Here is a 24,047-nt window from a genome sequence, read left to right on the forward strand (position 1 = left end):
CTGAAGCTCCTTTTTCTGTGATAACTCCAGCTGTGTCAAGTTGACACAAAACTAGCCAGTACAATTGACCCCTTGTCAGCTTGACACACAAACACATAACTAGAAGCCTCAAACCTTAGTTTCTAATTCATCCCCAAGATCTAAACAACTAAGAACATCCCTCCATGGCCTCTACATCAGCTCCTGCTTTTTGACCTGCTTGAGTTCCAGTCCCAACTTCCTTTAGTGATGAACAGCAATGTGGGAATGTAAGCTGAATAAACCCTTTCCTCCCCAACTTGCTTCTTGGTCATGATGTTTGTGCAGGAATAGAAACCCTGGCTAAGACAGAAGGTGACACCTGGGACAACAGAGCTGTCAGGAGTTCTTTGCATCCTACTCTTTTCTGGTCCAGAAGGCAGCTTCCTTGGAGTGATTCTTCTCATCTCCTATTTCTTTTTTTTTTAAGTAATTAAATTTTATTATTAGATATTTTCTTTATTTACAATTCAAATGTTATTCCCTTTCCTGGTTTCCACTCCAAAAACCCCCTATCCTTTTCCTCTCCCCCTGCTCACCAACTCACCCACTCTTGCTTCCTTGACCTGGCAGTCCCCTATACTGGGGCATAGAACCTTCACAGGATCAAGGGCCTCTCCTCCCATTGATGACCGACTAGGCCATCCTCTGCTACATATGCAGCTAGAGCCATGAGTCCCACCATGTTTTGTTTTTTTGTTTTTGTTTTGTTGTTGTTGTTGTTGGTGGTGGTAGTGGTGGTGGTGGTGATTTAGTCCCAGGGAGCTCTGGGGGTACTGGTTAGTTCATATTGTTCCTTCTATGGGGCTGCAAACCCCTTCAGCTCCTTGGGTACTTTCTCTACCTCCTTCATTGGGGACCCTGTGCTCCGGCCAATGGATGACTGTGAGCATCCACTCTGTATTTGTCAGGCACTGGCAGAGCCTCTCAGGCTCCTGTCAGCAAGCTCTTGTTGGCATCTGCAATAGTGTCTGTTTTTGGGATTGTTTATGAGACGGATCTCCAGGTGGGGCAGTCTTTGGATGTCCATTCATTCAGTCTCTGCTTCAGGACCTTTGGAAGAGCAGTCAGTGCTCTTAACCCTTGAGCCATCTCTCCAGCCCCTCATCTCCTATTTCATAGTTACTCCTTCCCAAGCAGGGGGAGGGGTCGCTGTCAGGATATGTACAGCCATTGTTGACCAAATAAGACTAAACTTGTGGGTGTCACTTCCTTTGCCAATTCCCTTCTTGGCAGAATCAAGGCAGAGATTCTGGAAAGCATCCCACACCCTCAGCTTCTCTTGGCCACCTATGACAGGGTCATGCTGGATGGCATATGGGAGTGAATCCAGGCTTGTTTACCTGAGGCATATTCCACAGCCATTGGTGCTTCAGACCAGTGATCTACATGCACATGTTTGAGTTTCCCAAGGACACAATGAAGCCTTTCTGTGAAACAGGCCTATATGAGCACGGGTCTGTATGAAAACATACAAAGTGTTGTGAGGAAAGAAAAAGGAACCTCAAAGGATATTTGATAAAATAATTAAAAGTTGTTATTATGGATTGCAGGGGGTGTGGGGGACTTCTCATTGGCTTTTACAGCAGTCTGCATTTTCTAAAGTTCCTGTAATGAACAGAAATTTTGTTTGCGGTGTGGGAATAAACCTTCCCTAATCTTTCACATAAAGAAGAAAAAGATGGAACAAAGGAAGGCAAGGAAGAAGGAAGGAGTGAGAGAAAATGAATTCTATGGGGTTGGAGAGATGAGCAGCATAGGCTGTTCTCCTAGGGACCAGAGCCCAGCTCCACACGAGGAACAGGACTGAACAACTCCAGGGGATCTGACGCCCTCTTCTGGCCTCCTGGGGCACCAACATATATGTGGCATACAGACAGACAGACAAGAAGCGTGAACATAAAAATAAGACAAATCTTTCTTAAAGAAAAAAAAATCCTAAAAGCAATGGGTTTGCAGCAATGAAAGTTGAGCAAGTAGTTGTTACATGGTTTTAATTGCTGGAAGTTGGAGCAGGGAGGAAGAGAGAAAAAAAAGGGCCAGATGTGCCAGGTTGGGATATCCTGGTCTAAAGTGTCCCTGCATCAATGTCTTATGTGCCTCACCTTGCCCCTGGCTCAGAGGACACTTTTCTCTTTATGTCATGAGAGTGGTCCTAGTGGGATCTTTTGGATTCTGCCTCCTAGAGGGACTTTCCTGGTGTCTTATTTGTGACTATGTGACCTTGCCTTTCAGGCTACAGCAGAGAAGTCTCCTGGAGCCTACTTCCTTCCTGAGTTTGCGCTCTCTCCTCAGGGAAGCTTCCTAGAAGACACCACAGGGGAGCAGTTCCTCACATACCGCTATGATGACCAGGTAGGAGGACTGCAAAGACTCTCATCTCCGGCTTTGCCTTCTCTTCCTCAGAAATGCCGGTAAAGGACTGGGGAGGGTCCCAGTGCTTAAGAATCCTTGCTTGTTCTGCAAGCATAAGAACTCGAGTCTGGATCTGAGGCACCTACAGCAAAAAGCCTTGGGTGGTGACTTGTGTTTGGAAGCCCAGTGCAGGACAGTCAGGTCAGTGAGGCCTGTTGGCTGTCAGCCTAGAAGATAAACACTCAGCTCTAGCTTCAGAGAGAGGCTGTCTCATGGGAATAAGATAGAAAGTGATACAGGGGACAAGCAGTCTCCTCCGGCCTTCCCACGAGCACAGGTGCACACATAGATACACATTTACACATGTGCACTGTGCACGCGCACACACAGAGTCTACACAATAGAACATTGTGTTCCTCTGGCCAGTATTAATATAACAGATCCTTGACACCCCGCAGGAACCTGAAGCTGCTGGCTGCAGTGACTTCCTGCCCTGTAGGCAGTTCGGCTCTGCCTGGAACACTGGCTCAGGAATGACTCTCGTTTCTCTCACAAGAGATGATGTTTTAGATATCACTAAATGTATTCTCCCAGAGAGAGTTATCAGAGGATTCTGACCGGGTAGTCGTTGCTTCTTCGTCCTCTCAACTTTCACTTCACTTCTTGGGGTGGGGGGCGGTGTCTCTGCAAAAGTCAGGGCCAGCAGAGTGATGCTTCACATGTGGCGAGAAGGAAATCCGTTTCAGCACAACTCAACCTATGCTGGTTTAAACTTCTAGAGTCTGACATCAGTAGTTTATTGTAAGGGTATTTGAATACATTACATTTTGTAAAAATAAATAAATAAGTAAATAAAATAAAATAAAAAAGTTTCCTGGCATAACACAATCCTCTGCACACAAGGAGGCATAATTACATCAAAACTTTTCTTAAAGTATGTGTCATTTCTTCTGTGAAGGGGGTTTCTAGAGATAGGCTCATGTGTTATCTTAAGGGCCTAGAGGATGACCTGGTGTGGTCACAGTCATATGGTCAGTGTAGAGGTCATCTGGCTGTTAGCCACCTCTGGTCCTGGCTATGGGAGCTGGGGGAAACCCCTGGCTATACAGATAATGCAAAGGTCACCTAAAGCATTAGCCACCTCCCATCCTGCTTGTGGAAGCTTGGTATGGACTGGCCCTACAAATAAGACATATTTTACCAGGCTTGGACCACCTCCATTTCCAGCCTTCTGGATGGAAACACAGGTTATGCATGTCTTCATTGAAGAGATAATCCTGCATGTTTAACAATCCTGTGTTTAACAGTCCCGGTTTCCCAAGTGCTTATCTATGAGTTCATGGACCTTTGTGCTCCCAACAGCTTCCTTCAGGAGCAACAGCATTTCTAAGGCCATTTCTTAGACTGAAGCAGACTATGTATGCAGGTGTGTGTGTGTGTGTGTGTGTGTGTGTGTGTGTGTGAGAGAGAGAGAGAGAGAGAGAGAGAGACTTCATAAAGGCTAACGATGCTTGCTGTATTGTAGGAATCTGGGCATTTAGAGTGATGGTTCTTTTTTGATCTCAATTCACAGTGTTCACATTTAAGATTAGACAGGCCTTTCACATCACCTCAAATTGTGAACTAGAACACCAGCTCTGCCAAATGTCAGTTTCTAGCTGAATACCTGAAGTCCAGGGCCAGTGGCAGAGAACAGAAAGTAGAGATTTAAACCCATATGGGACCTGTGTGGCCCTGGTACCTAAAGGCCCCAGTAGAGATGAAGAGCCAGGCATGGTCACCTTGTCATGGAACACAGTGGCATTGAGGGGGACTGATGATGATTTGGGACCAGCTGTCTTGTCTTTAGCTGTGTGGTCAAAGGCCAGCATCTTGTGGTTGGTTTAGGTGGACCTAGGAAGACAGCCCTCAGGAGGAGCAACTCTGAGAGGCTTAATCTATTGACGTGTGAGATGAAACTACAGAGAGCAGGATCAGCTCTAACGTTGGCTGGAACTGGCCTGGGCTGTGGGTTAGAATGAGTACTGAAGTCTCACTTAGTGTGAAAGGCTGGTACTGATGAAAACCTGGACCAGAGGCCCAGATGGGGAAGCTTGGTGCCCAGGACTCTATTTCCTCCAGTCCTCGGGGCTATGACTGAATTAGCTACCCTTGGTATGCATAGTTCTACATCTGGGGTTGGTAATGAGGGGCAAGGCTGTGGCCTAGAAAACTTCCTGTTGACACAGAGCTTCACATGATGAGACAAGATTATACTTTTTAACTGTCGAGTTCAACATTCGATCACTTCTCCAAGTTCCTGGAATCAATATAATGATGGAAGCTGGACTGAGTCAGGTTAATTGTCCACATCATTAGCCCAATCATTTGGAGCTGGTCCCCAGTAAGACCCAAAGATCATTAAGCTGTGTTCTCCCTTTCTATTCTATGGGTCTTCAGAAGGTTTGTAACTTATAGCTCTCTCTAAGCCAGAAATCAATGCACCAACAGTTTTCAAATGAGAACTTTAGAGAAACCAAGAAAGAAACTGTAAGGGTGTTATTTACTCCAGACACAAACAGGTTAGAAACATGCCCTGCTCTTGCACAGGGCCTGAGTTTGGTTCTCAGTGTCCACACACAATGGCACACCATCACCTGTAACTACAGCTCCAGGAGGACCGGTGCACTCTTATGGCCTCCAGAGGCACCTACGTGCATAAGCTCATGCTCCTCACCCCACATAGACACAATTAAAACTGAAGAGAAATCTTAAATTAATATTTATTGATATCTAACTGCACGTGGAACAAAGACAGATCTGAATTCTAGGACTTGGTAGATTTCAGTATTTTTTTTCACGCGTGGAACAAGATGAAGAGAGAGAATGTTGAGCTCCGTTGGGGGTCTCTGCAGTCTTTCCTAGTCAGTATCCACTACCCACGAAGGACACATGCCCCTGACTCTGTCCTTGGTACAGGCTGGTTCTGTCTACCCTTCTTCAGTTTTTATACAGGTAGGATATACAGCACGTGCTCATCTGTGTCTGGCTTCTCTCACACATCACTGTGTCTGAAAGTTTTGAACAAGTCTTCGGATCCAATCTCATACAAGATTTAGTGTTTAGCCATCAGTCGAAGTGCTTTAACAGACTGTCTCAGATGAGACAGTCTACAACACTCTGGGTGGCATTCCAACATTTTTGCTTCCCAGGAATTCTCAGAGTGTTCCTAAATGTTTTGCAGGGCAGTTGATGCAAAGATTCCTTACCTGGGGAAGGGGTGGGGCAGTGTTCGTTATATAACAGCCAGAATGTGGTGGCTGTGGCTCTTAACCAGGACAGCTCTGTCCTGCCAGGGGTCTTGGGTACCTACCTGCCAAGTAGGAGTGTTTATACTAGCAGTTGGTGGTTTGTTCTCACAGTGGCCTGGAGCCAGACTCACAAAGTGCTTGTGCAAATGAGGCCACAACCTGGACTGTAAAGTGGTCGGGGCAGAGGTTGGTTTGCTGGGCTCTTCCTCCCTACAAAACACTCATTTTATAAAATAGGAAGCAGGTGGTAGGTGTGTAGACATTGGCTTTTTAGAACAACTCCCACAGGACTCTTGAAAGTATTCTATCCTGGGCACATTTTCACGAAGACCTTTAGGTCACTTTCCAAATGTCTCCTGGATTAGGTGCCTGGAAAACTAATAACCCCTAGGCCTGTAAAGCACAGCTAAGGTGCAGGCTATGCTTAATGAGACACATAAAAGCCACATCGTGGCTTATGTGGGAGTGGAAGCAGCTTCTAGGGAGAGCAGAGCCTGAGGCCAGCCAGCTGCCCACTGGGCTACAAGCAGGACTGGTCAGGCAGTCTTCATGTTACTCCATCTAATGAGCCTCTAACAGTGATGTGACATCTGTGAACCTCAGATCCTTCAACTGATTTCCAAAGCAGAATGGGTGGGTTTCATGACCTTCCCTCATTCCACTGCTTAAAAAAAAGTATAGTTTGAGACCACAGATGGAGTATTCCAGCTGCCGTGTTAATTGGTTCACTCTGATTACCCAGGCAGTCTGGCCAGCAAAGCAATGAACTGTTACTTCGAGATTTAGAGAGTTGTACAGCTGGTGGAGACTTCAGTTCCAACACCTCGTCCTGCAACTCAGGAAAGCAGAGACTCTTAAGTGTGCAAATGACTTAGTCAAGGACATCCAGATGGCTGTTTGAAAACTGAAGACCACTGCCCTCCACACCCCAGACCCTGCTGTCCCAGACCGTCTCCATCTCATTCACTCAGACTTAGGGGCGAGTTTGTTCCTTTGTTCCTTTCCAAAGACCTCGATCCCATGGCTATGGCCATGGAGAGCTTTGGGGACCATAGGAAACCGCAGGGAATGCTTTGATATTAACAGGTCACTTTGCGGATTCAGACTCAGCAAATGCTATCCCCTTTCCTAGTTTCCTCTCCGAAAGTCCCCTATACCCTCCCCCCCCCTTCAACCCTCCCACTCCCGCTTCCTGGCCCCGGGGCATATAATCTTCATAAGACCAAGGGCCTCTCCTCCCATTGATTGCTGACTAGGCCATCCTCTGCTACATATGCATCTAGAGACATGAGCTCTGGGGGTGCTGGTTAGTTCATATTGTTGTTCCTCCTATAGGGTTGCAGACTCCTTCAGTTCCTTAGGTACTTTCTCTAGCTCTTTCATTGGAGGCTCTGTGTTCCATCCAATAGATGACTGTGAGCATCCACTTCTGTATTTTCCAGGCACTAGTATAGCCTCATAAGAGACAGCTATATCAGGGTCCTGTCAGCAAAATCTTGTTGGCATATGCAATAGTGTCTGCATTTGGTGGCTGATTATGGTATGGATTCCTGAGTGAGGCAGTCTCTGGGTGGTCGTTCCTTCAGTCTCAGCTCCAAACTTTGCCTCTGTAACTCCTTCCATGTATATCTTATCTACTTGTACAAAGCTCAAGTCTAAGTGGATCAAGGAACTCCACATAAAACCAGAGACACTGAAACTTATAGAGGAGAAAGTGGAGGAAAGCCTTGAAGATATGGGCACAGGGGAAAAATTCCTGAACAGAACAGCAATGGCTTGTGCTGTAAATTCAAGAATCAACAAATGGGACCTCATAAAAGTACAAAGCTTCTGTAAGACAAAAAACATTGTCAATAAGACAAAAAGACCCCCAACAGATTGGGAAAAGATCTTTACCAAATCCTAAATCCGATAGGGGAATAATATCCAATATAAATAAAGAACTCAAGAAGTTGGACTCCAGAAAACCAAATAACCCTATTAAAAATGGGGTACAGAGCTAAACAAAGAATTCTCAACCGAGGAATACCGAACGGCTGAGAAGCACCTGAAAAAATGTTCAACATCCTTAATCATCAGGGAAATGCAAATCAAAACAACCCTGAGATTCCATCTCACACCAGTCAGAATGGCTAAGATCAAAAATTCAGGTGACAGCAGATGCTGGCGAGGATGTGGAGAAAGAGGGACACTCCTCCATTGCTGGTGGGATTGCAAGCTGGTACAACCACTCTGGAAATCAGTCTGGTGATTCTTCAGAAAATTGGACATAGTACTACCGGAAGATCCAGCAATACCACTCCTGGGCATATACCCAGAAGATGTTCCAACTGGTAATAAGGACACATGCTCCACTATGTTCATAGCAGCCTTATTTATAATAGTCAGCTTTGTTTTTTTTTTAATTAGGTATTTTCCTCGTTTACATTTCCAATGCTATCCCCAAAAGTCCCCCATACCCCCCCACCACTCCCCTACCCACCCACTCCCCCTTTTTGGCCCTGGCGTTCCCCTGTACTGGGGCATATAAAGTTTGCAAGTCCAAAGGGCTTCTCTTTCCAGTGATGGCTGACTAGGCCATCTTTTGATACATATGCAGCTAGAGACAAGAGCTCCGGGGTACTGGTTAGTTCATATTGTTGTTCCACATATAGGGTTGCAGTTCCCTTTAGCTCCTTGGGTACTTTCTCTAGCTCCTCCATTGGGGGCCCTGTGGTCCATCCAATAGCTGACTGTGAGCATCCACTTTCCGGCATAGTCAGAAGCTGGAAAAAACCCAGATGTCCCTCAACAGAGGAATGGATACAGAAAGTGTGGTACATTTACACAATGGAGTACTACTCAGCCATTAAAAACAATGAATTCGTGAAATTCTTAGGCAAATGGATGGATCTGGAGGATGTCATCCTGAGTGAGGTAACCCAATCACAAAAGAACACACACGATATGTACTCACTGATAAGTGGATATTAGCCCAGAAAGTTAGAATACCCAAGATACAGTTTGCAAAACACATGAAACTCAAGAAGAAGGAAGACCAAAGTGTGGATACTTCATTCCTTCTTAGAATCACAGTGTTTTCAAAGTCAAAATCAAATAGTGCTGCCTCCCGTTGGGTAGCTCATCTCCCGAGTGAGAGCCTTTAGACACTTGGATGTAGTAAGCATACAGAGCAATTACATAGAACTTGTCTCTGATACTTGTAAACCTTAAATCTAACTTCTAGAATTGTTGTCAGCCCTTTTTCCATACCACCTTGAATAGCCATCTTTAATTTTAAAATTTCAACAGTTTCCTTGAAGTCACATTGGTTCTTTTGCACATGATTCTACAGTTGGGGGGAAAAAAAACCAGATCTGTGTTTGTGACATCTGTGATGGCTAATCTTGGTTGGCAATTTGACATATCTGGCAAGAGGTATGCTCATTAGAAGAATTTATCGGACTGGCCTACGGGCAGTTCTGTAGGACATTTCTTGACTGATAATTGGTATAGAGGGGCTTAGCCACTGTGGGACATATACCCCTGCACAAATGGTGGCCTAGGCGCTATAAAATAGCTAGCTGAGAAAATCAGAGTGAACAAACCACTAAGTAGTGTTTCTCTGTGGTTCTGCTTTGAGTGCCTGCCTTGTGTTCCTGCCTTGGCTTTCCTAGATGGTGGGATATAAAATATAAGATGAAATGCACTGTTTACTCTCCAAGTTGCTTTAGGTAATAACAACTGAAACACACACACACACACACACACACACACACACACACACCCAGGACAACATCCCCATCCACCACAGTACCTTAGGTACCACCCTAGGTGATTCTTCTCTCTTTCCCTGCGTGCCCCTGACAGCCCACATGTGTGATGTCTTCATTCCTGATGCATGGGCCAGTTTGCATTTCTTATGTTTCCTTTGCTGGGGACCCAGAGGACTGGATGTGTGGCTCTGACAGGCCCTTGGAAAAATGCTTATCAGAGTTGAAAGGAAGCCCAGTGGCCTGGCTCTTCAGGTGAGGAATCCCGAGCTCTAGGGAGAAATGCTGTCCTGTCCATGCTCTTGCAGCCGGGCACAGAAAAGCCAGATGCCTGTTCTCTGCCCTTAAGCACAGTTAGGACTTTTTTTTTCCCTCTCTTACATCTAATCTGTGGGCAGGGAAAGTATGAGAGAAATGTTTGAATGAATTTTTAAAACTAGCAATAACAACAGTATATCAATAATGAAGTCTTTGTGTAGGCTTACCCCTCAACCTCTCTCAAATGACATCTTTCTGATACCATTATGCCAAACCTAAGTTTCCCTTTTCCTTATTTAACTATTGATTTATGCATTCTTTCTCAGGAGAAGAAGTCCTTTTGCTACAAGTACATCTTTCTCAGAGTAACTCCCTCCCAACTTTTCATGGACATCTTGGCCAGGAGCTGTGTTGTGGTTAAGCTGCTGGCAGGCCTCAGGGCCATCACTTGGGATTTTCAAGTTATTTCTGGAATAATTTTTTTTAAGCTTGGAAAGCTTATAGCAACTCCTGAAGTTTCTGGTAAAGGAAGATGAACCCAGCCCTTGGATCTGCGGGGTTCTGTCTGTCGTCTTTTTCGCTGACCAAAGTGAGTCACCTACATGTTCTCCACACAGGAGCCTTTCCGTGTCCTTCCTGGCCATTGAGTGTTAGGTTTTTAAGGACCAAGCCATTAGAGTTTGGATGGCTCATTCTTTTGTTAGTGAGTAATCCTGATTGAATGGAGCCATGCTCCTTAAATATTCTAAAGATTTAGCCACCCAATGTGAAAGCAAGCTTATGGTCTGCTAGGAAATTAGAAGAATATACCAGTTGGGATGATGTTTATTCTGACCTAACTCAGACACACAGCAAACCCACAAACCTTGCATGTGCAGCCTTGCATGTGCAACCTTGTATGTGCAGCCTTGCATGTGCAACCTTGCATGTGCAACCTTGCATGTGCAGCCTTGCATGTGCAGCCTTGCATGTGCTATTGAGGCTGACTTTGGCCCATGTGAACTCCGAATTTCATTCTCTCTGAGGTTTTCACAAATCAGATCATTCTCCAGGATGGAGGAGTTCATCTGTTCTGTTCCTTGAAGTTCAATATCCAGCTCTTGAATTACACAGACATTGTTCTCTTTTTATACTGTTCTTCCTAGACTCATTCAGGGGTCGGGGGGCTGTGCTGTTTTTTTTATATACCTTTGCTGTGCAGATTAAATGGTAGATACAGGAGAGGGGGACATTCAAGACAAATTCAACTGCCCCCCTCCCCACTATAGCTGCAGATGCTGGGAAACATGCTCCCCTCCCCCCATCATCCCTCTTCTCTGAGATCAAGCCACATCTTATTGGAAGATTCACAAAAATTTTCAAACACTTTGAGACTAGGACATTTGGAGCAACATAGGTCCTTCCTTTATAGTCTGATGAATGTGTCCCCTCTTCTCCACTGTCCCCTCTCTTCCACAGTCTTCAGGCCTTGTTCTGAGTTCTCCTGTTTTCTGCTTTGACATTGACTTTGCACTCCCACTACCTCCCACTGTCCTCTCATGACCTAATTTCCTACCTTCTGCTTCAGGTGCTGACAAGGCCCACCTCCTATGACTTCCGTTCCTCAGTCATCAGACATCATGAGGCTGAAATGGGAGTTTGCCCGGCCCCAAGTCCCTGCCACTGCTTCCTGATCAGACTTTTGTCCTCTCAGTGATTTTCTCTCTTGGAGATGGATGCCATCCATCCAGATCACTGAACTGAGCACTCACCAAAGTGTTTACAAAGGGCCATTCCCTCATCTCTTTCCTCCCTGCTATCCTATCATGATACCTATCATGATATCATGGATCATGATATATAGGATATCATGATATCCTATCAGCCTGGTCCAGGATTGTAGACATCCCAAAATTTCATTGACACAGTCATATCTAGTCCTCTCTAGCTCCAGTGGTCCTCATTCACCTTCTATCGTATCTACGCTCCATGTTGCACCTTGTCATGCTTCACACAACCAGCTCTCTAACTTCAATCCCCTCCCTTCAGAGCCTCCAATGGACACTCTTATTACCCACATACTTTTAACATCAAAGAGAGGTCCATGTCTCTTATCCTTCAGTTCGTCTGAGATGGTCAGGGCTCTCCTATTTATCAGTGCCATTTCTGCCCTTATATTCATAGATTTTCTGTTGTGTCGGCTGAGTGGATCAGTACTGTACAGATCCACTTGCTGGACCTATTCTTTTCTTTTATTCAGGTAGCCTACTGAGCTCTGCTGTACAAAGTCGCCCAATGGTGAAGGACAACCTCTATTAGAGGTGGATGCTTTACTATGGCCTTTGATTGTCTCTGGTTCTTTACTTTGGCCCCTTCCGTCATCTCCTAGTAAGCAACATTCCTGCTACTTAGTCTATTAGTGTCTCAAATGAGCGCCAACCTTACATACTGCCGTGCTTTATTCTCAGGCATAGCCAAGCGAGTGGGTTTTAGAGATCAATGGAGACACAAAACAAAGATCTGTTGCTTTGCTGCCCAGGCCAGAGGGAGCCATGCCAGGCAAGAAAAGCCATCTTTGATTCTCTCCAAACTGAACTTGGAAGGACTAGGTGTAGAAGCAATAATGGAATTTTCCCCATCACAAGGGATTTGAGGAATTGTTTTCATTGGCTTATTTGAAGTTTAGAAACATTTCCTTTGCTATGGCCAATTCTGGTCTACATCTCAAAAATACAAGCAGAGTTTGCAAAGAGGCTCCTGGTAGCTAAGTCTCCAGGAGATCAGATCACCCAGTGGGTGCTTCAGTCTGCTCATTCTTTGAGTTTTAACATGCTGGACTGTGTTTCCTTGGATGTGGATTTTAGGGAGCTTTGGAGTATCCTGAGGGCTCCTCCGGTGGTAGGGAAACTGTCTCTACCCACATATGCTGACAGGTCATTGCTTTGCTCTCTGCTTTATTTACCCTTTGGAATGCTCCTAATCTCAGGCTTATGTGAACTGCTAGATGGTGGCCCGTGTCTTGTTTTCCTAGACTAAGACAACCCCAGCTTCTATGCGGCTTTCTGGCCTGGACTTTACTGTCCTCTCTTCAGCTGGGCTCCTTTAGTGGGATAGGTGTTCCGAGGTCTGGCTGTGGAGCTTAGTAGGACATCCCAAGGTCACACACGGCACAGTCGTGTGGCTGTTGAAGACACCTCATTGTCTTCTGTGGTTGGACACTCTCTTTGCAGTGTCAACCAGTCCATTTCTAGGTCAGGTGTGGGCGATTAAGTTGCTGTGTTTTCTCTCTGGTCTGTCCTCTACTGCAGACCCAGCACAACTTGCTTCAGAGACTTTTCTCTTGTCTCTTATACTCAGCTCCAGTCCCTTGAGCAGGATGATATTTGTTTATTTTCCTGATCAATTATTTCTTCTTCAGGGAACTCTGTAGATATAAAATTTTTGCAACCTACTTTTAATAAGGTTTCAACCTCTCCTCTAGACTACCACCCAGCAGAGGTAGTGGAAGAGAAAAGTTATTAGGATGTGGGGGAAGTGGACCTGCTCAGCAATAGTTCTTTGGGGGCAAACTTGATCGTCTTTCTCAGCAGTTCAGTCCTGTAGCAAAAACCAAATACGACTCAGCAGTTGCAGACCAGTCCTCTAGGCGGGCAGATACCACACAGTAACCAGCACCTACAGTCCAGGCCTCTCAGCAGGCAGATACTAGGCAGGAACCTGCAGCTGTAGTTCAATCCTGAAGGAACTGCAAGGCTCACCAACTGGCTTGAGGTGAGTCTTCAGAAGTGGCAAGCTGCTGCAGGAACCTCACGAGCAGTTCTTGGGTGAGTTTCTCTCAATGGTGGGGTTATCACAAGTTGAGCTCAGTAACACTATGTAAGGCGAACCAATACACGTGTGTCATTAGTGAAGGATAGCGAGGCTAAGCAACCCAAACCAATGCTCAGTGCTAGTCTCCCACTGTCTGTGGAGTCATTGATACTCCTTCATCAAGCGTTCTTTCCTGTGTTTGCCAAACACCCTTTCACCTGTGTCTGCTTCAGGAAAACTTTCTTTTACGTGTTTGCATTAGCAAAACTTCCTTTCATCTGTGTGCCCCAGCAAACCATCATTTGACATAACTAACTTTTCCACTTCAGATCTCTTCCCTGACTCTATCCTCACCTTCACTTCCCACCTCTGGAGGTGACTTCTACTCACAAGTGAGTCAAGACCCTTCTTCTCATTTTTTTTCCTCCCTCCTTGTCTCTCCCTCCCTTCTCTTAGCTTTCTTGCCTTAACTCCATCTTCCCTTACTTCTTCTATTCACCCCACCTCATTCTGGGATTTCTTTTTCATACAGCATTTTTACCTCCTGGTCTTATAATTTATGGATAGTGGATGCAGGGAGTGAGAAGAGAGAAAATGAGGTCTTTTGCGTGCCTGGATGAGCCTGGAGGACTTCTTCATCCAAGCTGCAAACTCTGTAGGGATCTTCATCAGGCACTGTCTATCTAGCAAACACAACCAGGCTTTGAGTTTGGATGACTTTCTGTTGAGCTTCCTACACCCAGAGTCAGCAGTGACAGCTCTGGGCAGTGACTGGTGACTCTACATGGGCTCTTCCCTGAGAGCGCTTAGCTTACGCCCATCATTCTGCATAGGCACACACAGACAGTTGTGCTCTACAGGTTTTCATTTTCAGTTCATCATGGGCACTGCTGCATGAACACATTTGAGTGGTGTGGAAATTAGCATCCGTAACCAACACCTCTCTCCCTTGAGCTGCAGTCGTTTGATCAAAAATTTCTCTCCCAAGTTTTCCATTGTTCCCCCCCTCCCCGAAATTCTCATGTTGTGTCCTTCTCCTCTGGTCCCAGCACAGTGGTTATCTCTTCTGCCTCTTTCATTAGGCTTTGAGCCTTGAAGGGAGAGAGGCTGCATTTTCCATGAACGTTTGTTTGTTGATGATTACACCCCTTGTCTACGGGTAAAAACAGGGATCTTATCTGGATCCCATTTCCTCCTCTCAAAGACTGAATCCAAGCCTCAGATGTCTCAGGGTTGGGGTTAGAGTTGCTTTTCTTCATGTCCTCTCTTTTTATCTCCTTCTGCCTAGTGCTGTGTCCAAACTGAGCTTCGCATCTTATGCCTTCCCACCTCGGGTGTACCAGGCCATTGGCTTCCAACACTCTTCTTTGAAAGTCTATGTTTCCTACCGTGCATGGCCGAGGCTCCCTCGTCTCCAGAAGCTGCTTCCCTGGCATTTATTTATGACGACCTTGTTGCTTAGCTACACTACTAGTAGGGTCAGGGCATGAGCTTGCCTGTCTGACTGCTATGATTGTTCCTGAGACTCGGAGTAGCCAGTGATGAGACCAGAAGTCATTCTTAAGACAGAAAACCATTTCTGAGTTCTCTTTAAAGAATAAATACAAATTTCAGAAGTTTTACTCATCTTTGTCATAATAAAGAGGCTTTCTTATGGGCATATATTTGGTTCCACTTCTAAATCTCTGCATGCAAAAGTGAAGAATTTATATCCTTTTCTCCAAACACTTAGCACAGAGGTGTGGCTTTGTCTCAGCATGCTGGCTGCTCTGCCTCCAAGCCTCAACTCTTTTCATGTGAAAAACCTGAAGGAGAGAACCCTCCTCCACTTGGATGAGTCCTCTGATCTCTTCCATCTGGGATTTAATGTAAACTTACTTTTAATTCTACAGAGTTCAAAGTTGCTATATGAACTTTCCCTCCTACGAAGAAAGATAAGATTTTAAAAACTTAGCTTTTGCCTTTTTTTATTAGACCCAGGGTGTACTGAGATATATGTACATTGATTAATATTCTTTTAAACATTTAATTAATTAATTAATTAATTAATTAATATGTGTATGGGTGTCTTGCACACATATGTGTACTATGCACTATGTGTCTGCTGAAGCCAATAGAGGCCAGAATAGAGCATCATATTCCCTGAGCCTGGAGCTGCAGATGATTGTGAGCTAGCGTGGAGGTGCTGAGCATTGACCCTGTGTTGTTTAGAAAAGCAATCAGTGCTCTTAACCATCTATCCAGCCTTGATATTTGTATGTTGAATGGAGCTATGCTGCTCTAAAGGATGCATTAAACGAAACTGTGCTGTATTTGAGAACCAAGTTCTAAGCACACTCCTCAGGAAAGCTCAGAGTATAATGAACCGAGTCCTTTTGTACTTGGGGTCTGTTTGATAGCACAGGAAGTTTGAGGACCAGTCATTTTCCCCATCAATGCCTCAGTAGGTGTTGATAGGATCTTTGTAGGATAGAATCTTTGTAGGATGCTAGATATTGACCTGGATGTGGGCTACAGTGGTGTGCCTTGGTGCTGCCTCAACATCCATTCTTGCAACCAGAGAAGGCCTTTGCTTAGTTAGGACTAAGATCAGGCAATCTTCATGCATGAGGAACATGTGCAATGGTGCCTGTGGATGCTAATTACAGTTTCCTCCTCTGAATGACCTGTGTTTTCTTCAGCAGCACATACACTAAAGTTACTGTTGTAAGCAGATATTAGTATGGCCTGTGTATGAGGGTGGCATGCAGTATGGAGATAATGGAAATCAACAGAAAAGGCTGTCTGTAAAAGGCATGAGACAAGAAGGTGGCGCAGAAGTTAACAGTAGAGCCTGGCTTTTCTGTGTGCACCTGTACACATGTCTTGTACATTTAATTTTGGGGTCATGCAGACTTAAATATTTGTACAACAAGGTTAGGCTTGAAAATCAAAGCTATAGGAACAGAAATGAGAGGCTCATTTGCATTCTACTCTGGCGGCATTAACCACACATAGAGGAGAATCAGTCCAGCTGGCTTTAATGTGGCCATTCGATGGAGATGGTCGTAGTGAAGGAAAGGTGTCAAGTAAAAGACTAGACTTCTTACCAGGATCTTGTCAGAGCTGGCGGCGCTGTCAGGCTGCACTGAGACTGCTGTGTGCATAACGTCAGATAAAAGAACAGCACAGAGGAGATGGATTGCTTCTTCCAATTCCTGGGATGTCTGAGGGCCCATATTCTTAGTGTAGGGGGAAGGCAATGCCAATATAAAACAGGAAATTAAGTAAAATTCTGTGGTGCTCAATTGGATTGTAAGTACCTGTATAGACCCTGCAATGTCTGTCTTATCCAAACAACAAGGCACTCTTTCCAGGGAAGGCCTTAAAATGTGGGTAAACAGAAATCTAAAACCTGGCAACAACCCTGTTCCTGGATCCTGATCTCTTACTACCATGTCTATAGAGTGATTTGGAAGAACCAGGACTCTGCAGAGTAGCATAGTCCAGGTCTAAGGTGGAAGCATGCAAGCCTTACCTGCACCATCATGTAATTACTGAGTAACAAAGAAACGATTAAAACTGCTAGAATCTCATCAGTAGGATTCAGGAGCCAAAGTGTAAGAAGTTAGGAGCACGCTTTAGACAATTTGAGCATCAATACAGTAAACAGCCGGTCCTGGGTTGAAGCATGTATAGTGCGTTAAAATCACTACATTAATAATGACACTAAAGTGAGTTAGTCAGTGCTGGTGGCTGCTTGAGAATCAACTCATTATCTTGAAACCCAAAAGAAAATTCACAAAGATTTATATATCATGGTGGTTAATCTTGCTTGTCAATCTGACATGCCTGGGAAGAGGGAACATCAATTAATGAATTTCATTCATCAGATTAGCCTGTCAGCACGCCTGTGGGTGCATTTTCTTGATTGCTAATTGGAGTCAGGTGGCGGGGCTGGATAAAAAAAGGTAGCTGAATGTGAGCCAGAGAGCAAGCACCACTTCCCCCAGTGATGGACTGTAGCCTGCCATTGTGCAACGATAGAAACCCTTTTCTCTCTAAGTTGTTCTTGTGGTAATTGTGTTTACCAAAACAACAGAGAAAGTAACTAGGATGGGTGTGTGCATACATGCGCCCACAGATGGACAGACAGACAGACAGACAGACACACACACACACACACACACACACACACCACTCACTCCTATCCATGGTTTTGTTAACAAGGGATGGTATGACAGTGTCTTCACTTTGTAGCTCTATGGACTGATGGATGGATTGAGTCATTGACACTCAGCACCTGCTCACGCCACACATTCTGGGTCTCGTGATGGGAGAGAGCAATGATCCATTGTGGTATCTTGCTCTCTATACTGGTGACCCCTCCAAAAGTTGACACATTAGATGACATTCTCATTTCAAAAAAAAAAAAAAAAAAGATTGAACTAAGATGTGTGTTGAGCATCAGTGACATTCATTCAGGGTGGAACTGTACAAACAGGCTGAATCACAGCTCATTAAACTGAAGGTTGCAATTCCATAAGGGATTGTGTCACCAAACATGAGAGTTGTAAAAGAAAAACAAATGACAACAGGTTTCTGAACTCACAGTGACCAAAGTATAATTCAGAAGCAATCCCCTAGTGAACCTGAAGTGTTTCTGAGGGGCGCACCATGTCGCATCATGTGACCTCGCCTTGGGCCTGGACACACAGCATGTGCGCTTGGCACTCGTATGCTATCACGCCATTCAGCACCGACCATCGCTGCCTCAAACGCCTCGGCTCAGAAGTGAAGGTGCTGTGTAGTGAACTGCAGTGCTACCATACCAATTTGTCTGCTCTGATAGAAACGTTCTGGTTTAGTTATAGAAAACAAACTTGAGTGCTTTCTAACGATTTCTCAGCATGTATGGAATCCAAACTAGTGTATCTTCAGATTCTACTGTGTCATAACTCTTGATTTTAGAAACACATATTGGAGTTGCTGTGTTTTTATAAAACAAACAAACAAAAAACAACATTAAGTGAATTTTGGCTTGGGATTAGAACAATTTCAAACAATAGCTAAAGAAAGCTGTAAACCTATATTTTGTACTATGGTTTATGTGAAGCAAAGTTCTGAGCATTCATCACTGTAGAATGAAAATATTAATCAGTTCTGAAAAATGTTGAAAATGATCTGTGTCTCACAGTATCAAACGTTAAGCCAAGACTTAATTCTTTATGATGAATGAATAAACACATTCATTAGCATGCATCTCATTGGTATGCATCTCATTAGCGTGTATCTAATTAGCATGCATCTCATTAGCATGCAAATCTGCTCTGATCTGTAGTAAATGGAAATTTTATGTGTATACTAAGCGATTGTTTTAAAATAAATTTCCTCACAATGCATTATCAATAACTGTTTTATTTATGCATCAATTTTGTATGCCCACACTCTCAGCTGTGTAATCTTTAGAGCGAGGATTCGTGAGTGAAGAAAGCTTGAGATGCTTAGGGCTTAATAACACAGTTTCTTTTTATTGTCCCATTAATTATTTTCTTTTATTTATTTATTCACTTTACATTCTGGTTGTAGTCCTGCTCCCTCCTCTCCTCCTAGTCCCATCTATACACTGAGACCCAACCATGCAGTCCATTTAGGGGAAGGGGAGCCAATGGTGGGAAACAGAGTTAGAGACAGCCCCCTCAAATTGTTAGGGGACCCACATGAAGACCAAGCTGCACATTGCTCCAAATATAACATAACTTCCTGATCACATATGTTGAAAAGCAAAACGTAACAATGAGGAGTTATAACTGCCAAGCCAATAAAATGAGATTTGAAGACGTGCTGTCAATTGCTGTGTTGAGGTCTTGTTTAAATATTGGTTTAAACAAGCAGAGAGAGGGAGGAAAAAAAAATCAACTGCCATGCTGTTACAGTAAAGAAAGCTGAAGAAATGTTGGGTAAGTTGCCTTTAAGCATTGTGAAGGTGTTCAGAAAGTACCTCTTTACACAAGTACAGGTAAATATTTACTGGTGGAATTGTATTTTTTTTCCATTTGCTTCAAAGTAGTGTGGGGAGGTGGGCAATGGACAATGCAAGATGACTCTTGATGGTTGATGGTGGGGCTCGGTCCTGGACACGAGGTTCATTTCACTATTCTGTGTACTTTTGTGTATATTAAAAAAAACCTTATATCAGCAGAAGTAATAAGATTTAAACAGCACTAGCATGGAAACTGAAGAAAAGGCAATGCAAATTTTCCTGTGAAGAGGACTGGGTTCTCCCCGAGGATTCATAAGGAAGCTGCTCCTGGCAGCGGGGGGGGGGGGGCTGAGCTCTCCCAGGACACAAGAGAGGCCAGTGATTAGCCATTCTGTCAGGCTCTGAAAAGCCTGGGGGGCACATCCTACGTTCTGACAGGAGCATTGGTTCAGAGGCTGGTGACAAAGGCTCTTTGCACTTCCAGTGCATACGAAGTTAGAATCTGTCCATGGCCATTGCAATCTGAATAGCCATGTCAAACACCCAAATATTTTTATGACAGAAATATGCCCGAGTGTTGGCAGTGAGAATGTTACCACTAGCATATTTTACAAGTTGGGTCTATTTTGTTCTCTAGCGTGAAGCAGTTTCATTTCCTGCCCTATTATAGGGCACTGGCTCCTAGAATATAACACGTGTGTCCCCGGTTCAACTCACTTTAACACAGAGGTTTATAATGTCATGAGTTTGGTACAAACCTTTAATGGAAATACTTTAAACCAGCATTTTAAAACTTTAACACAGAAACTATTCCACTGATAGTTTTTGAGGTAAAAAAAAAAAATAGCACACAAGCCAGATTTCATTGTAAAATATTATAACAAATCGCAATCAACAATCCCGGGTTCGGACGATGGTGTCGGAAGTCTCTTTTGGTTCCTGTGCAGGTTTAGTTAACCATTTTTATGTTTTCCTTTGTCTCCTTGTATTTTGTTAAGAAGCAGCAGCTATGCTTTCTCAGGGAGTGGGGCTGCCCTTACCTGGGATCAGGGCCGCTTGGCAGAGCTGTAGGAAGTGCCCCGAGTTTCCATGTAGTCTGCCAGGTGTGAGCCTGTCATGGCTGCGTTCCACAGCTCTCCATTAGCCCCAGCCCTTACCACACAGCACAGGAAACCTTGCTGGAAACAGGCGCATTCATCAGCGGTATCATTCAACACCTGGAGTGAGCAGTCGCTGTTGCTGGAGTGTGCAGTGCTGTTGTTCTGGCTCCACCTGGGAAGGGTTCTGACAGTTTCACACTTAGAGGCCCTCGGTGAAGGGTTTGGGTGCATCGGGTATTTTCCCCAAGACCCTTGTTCAGCTCCTACTCAAGAATAATTCTACTCTAGGCATTTTAACTTTATGGAAGTATGAACATCATGGAGCCTATAAAATGTTCTCGAGTTTGAAAACTCCCTAAACACTCTTAGATGTTGCCTCTTTCCAACATAAATTTACACCCAGTAATGTAAGAAACACACAGCAACAGCCGATTACAATTTAAGAGGACACTGGCTTAGCCTCAGGGGGAAGCTCAGGGCAGGTGACCAGCAACTAAAAGACACGAAGCTGCAGATTCCAAGGTAAATCAAGACACAGAAGGTGCTGGAGCACTCTAGATTTCCCTGGGGAACTGAATTAGGCAGAATGTACCTCTGATGGTTTGGGTATAGAGGAAAATGCAGTAAAAATAAAAACGACGAGCAGATGACTGAGGCTGTCTGATAGGTAAATCTCGCAGACCTGACCTGTGTATGTGTGCGAGAGAGGTGAGAGCAGGTGGGAGACAAGTGGAAATTAAATAAGCCTGGAAAGATGGCTTCAGCTTGCTAAAGGCTTCTGCGAAAGAGAGCCTATCACTAAGCATCCATATCAGTTACAAGATTTGGTTTCTCTCCTGATTTCACGATAATTAGAAAGTAGAAGTGGAAACAAGTGAGCTGTATACAGATCTCTATATTCTGAATCTGAGTAACCCAAATAGTCATTAAGAGATCTTAAGCAAAATATTATAAGCCCTTGGAAAATATAGGACATTCTGCAATTTTTGACAGAAGAGGAAGCAAAGGTGCAATTACATCTATGGAAGAAAAAGAAAGATAAGAACACTTATATAAAATTATGTAGCTTAAAATAAAATCATAGTGAGACATGAAACTGTAATTCAGGGCCTGGAGTGATGGCCCAACTGTTGAGAGCATCTTGCTCTTGCTGAGGACCTATGGTGGGTTTCCAGCACTTACGGGGCAGCTCCCATCTGTCTGTAGCTTCAGCCGCCCTGGTTCTGTTGTCTCTTCTGGCCTCCTCAGGCGCATTGTACACCTGGTGCACACATGCAGGCAAAACACTCGTCCACATTAAAAACCAACCCTGCAGCCCCCAATACTTTCAAGAAGCATTTAATAAGCACACTACGTTTCACTTACTATTACTGTAACAAGTCGTTGACTGGTTAGAAAAGTAAATTTAACTCCTTACCAGGTTCCAGAATAAATCCCAGATGAGCTGAAGAGTTAAACAAAAATTAAACTGTTCTTTTTACAAGACCTTAAAAGTGTCTCAAATTTCTAGTGAAGAAGTTTAGAATACGTAGAAAGCATTGATGGCTGTTTCTTCTTATGATACTTAGAATGAGAATTTGTCAAAAGGACATTTACATCAGTGGTTCTCAGCCATCCTAACGCCGTGACCCTTTCATATAGTTTCTCATGTTGTGGTGATTCCCCCCACCACAAAATTATTTTTGTTGCTACTTCATAACTGTAATTTTGCTACTGTTATGAATCATAATGCAAGTATTATTGGAGCTTGAGGTTTGCCAAAGTGCCGAGACCCCAACACACACACACACACACACACACACACACACACACACACACACGTTGAGAGCCACTGATTTAAATAAAAGGCTGAAGCCATAAAGCATACAACCCAAAATGTAGGTTTGGAAACTCAAATTTGCAAACAGACAGAAAATACAAAAATACCTACTTAACGAGTAGGTAAAGGGATGCAATTTAATGTTCCAAGAGGAATTCAAGTGCCTGGTGATCAATCATAGAGGGCACTCAGCTTCCTTTATAACCAATGAAGCCCAAGTCTAAGCAATGGCCAAGAGCATTCTCTGTTATGGTATTGCTCCACAAGAATGAGAGGAACTGCTAATCTAATGTTAGTGATTGTGTTGGGAAAGACCAGGCTTATAAGGAGCTGTGGCTGCCAGGTCTTACTAGGTAGCCTTGGTGGCCTTGGAGTCAGCTGTATAGAGCAGATTGGTCTTGAACTCGCAGAGACCTCCCTCTCTGTGCTGGGATTAAAGGCATGTGCCACCATGACACTGACTAGCCGCATACTTTTTGATCAAATATCTTTACTTTTTGGCCTAGAAAACACCTATTCTGAGAACTCTTAAAAGCAATGGTTTTAAGTAAAACATGCTTATAATTTTTGATATAATTATTTATATTACTCAAATTATATTACTCAGGAACAGTATAAATATTAAATCATGAGAAATAGCTAGTTATGAAATTTCTGCCATGGGATATTACAAACTTTTATATTTATATATTTAAAATAATAGGAGGTGCTAATGTGAAGTCTTTCAGGTTAAGGATCGGTTCACAAAATAATATAACAAATCTCAGTTTCATTCTTATGAAGCTAGAAAGAAAGGCCATGGTGCTAACAATGGGTCACCTCAAGTTGTGTCATTGTTGGTGTTTAGAGATTTCTAAGGCATTTTCCACCCATGGCTTGAATTTTCTTTTATTGATTATAAGTGAGATAGACTCTTTCCATGTAATTATTAAATAAGAGTACTTTTCATTTTAGAGCAAACAGCCATACAATGCTATATTAAGTAAAGCTTGATTAATATTACCTTTAAACAGTGGTGAAGAGCATTCAGGGAGGTGATTAATGATGCTGGGATACTTGGAAAGTTAGAGGTCACTTTAGCAAACAGAAAGAATCAGAGTATAAAGACTCACACTTTGCTTAATATGACCCCACTTGTCCTTACTTTTATTTTTAATTTTTCTTAATTACTTTTTATGAAATAATTTCACTAAGAGATGGGAGAGCTTGTGTTTTCATTTTTAGTCTATAGAGACACTGCATCGCTGTGGTAGTTCTCCTTGTCTGCCTTGAACAGCTCTGAGCTTCTCTTCAGAGCACATACATCCAGAATTCACCCTTGGGAGAAGCCCATGTTTGGTTTCACCTACAGAGACCCACACATATCCATTCTTTATCGACATTTGGTTGAAACTGTATTGTAAGTTGAACAGGAATGTCCATCTATTAATAAAATCCAGGAAGCCATAATAATTGGTTTGAGATAACCATCAACTTTCCTACTTAAAATTGCTGATATCAAATAATTCAATAGAACACTTTCACGAATGGAGATTGTGTAATGTTTTTAAGTTGGATACAGTTGTCCTGGGCAACCTAGAAATGTTCCTTTGCCATGCTGCCCAAGCATGAGAGCTTACACCCCAGTTCCACAATGATGCCATTAAAAAACAAAACACAGTCATGTGCTGAGCCCTCAACACAAATTCAAAGAGAACACGGGAC

General features: G+C 43.7%; 1 protein-coding gene across 4 annotated transcripts in view; it reads left to right on the forward strand.

The window, feature by feature from the left end:
- Adamtsl3 (ADAMTS-like 3) overlaps nt 1-24,047 on the forward strand; it is a 279,052-nt gene that overhangs the window by 41,841 nt on the left and 213,164 nt on the right. For all 4 annotated transcript variants that reach the window (XR_378247.3, XM_006507893.3, XM_006507894.3 and 1 more), the window contains exon 3: nt 2,254-2,373. Coding sequence is in view for 3 of the 4 variants with exons in the window: in XM_006507893.3 (XP_006507956.1) it covers nt 2,254-2,373 (120 nt within the window). In the remaining variant the exon portion in view is untranslated. The remainder of the gene's footprint in view (nt 1-2,253; nt 2,374-24,047) is intronic.

This window comes from Mus musculus, chromosome 7, assembly GCF_000001635.26.
Source record: "Mus musculus strain C57BL/6J chromosome 7, GRCm38.p6 C57BL/6J".
NCBI lineage: Eukaryota > Metazoa > Chordata > Mammalia > Rodentia > Muridae > Mus > Mus musculus.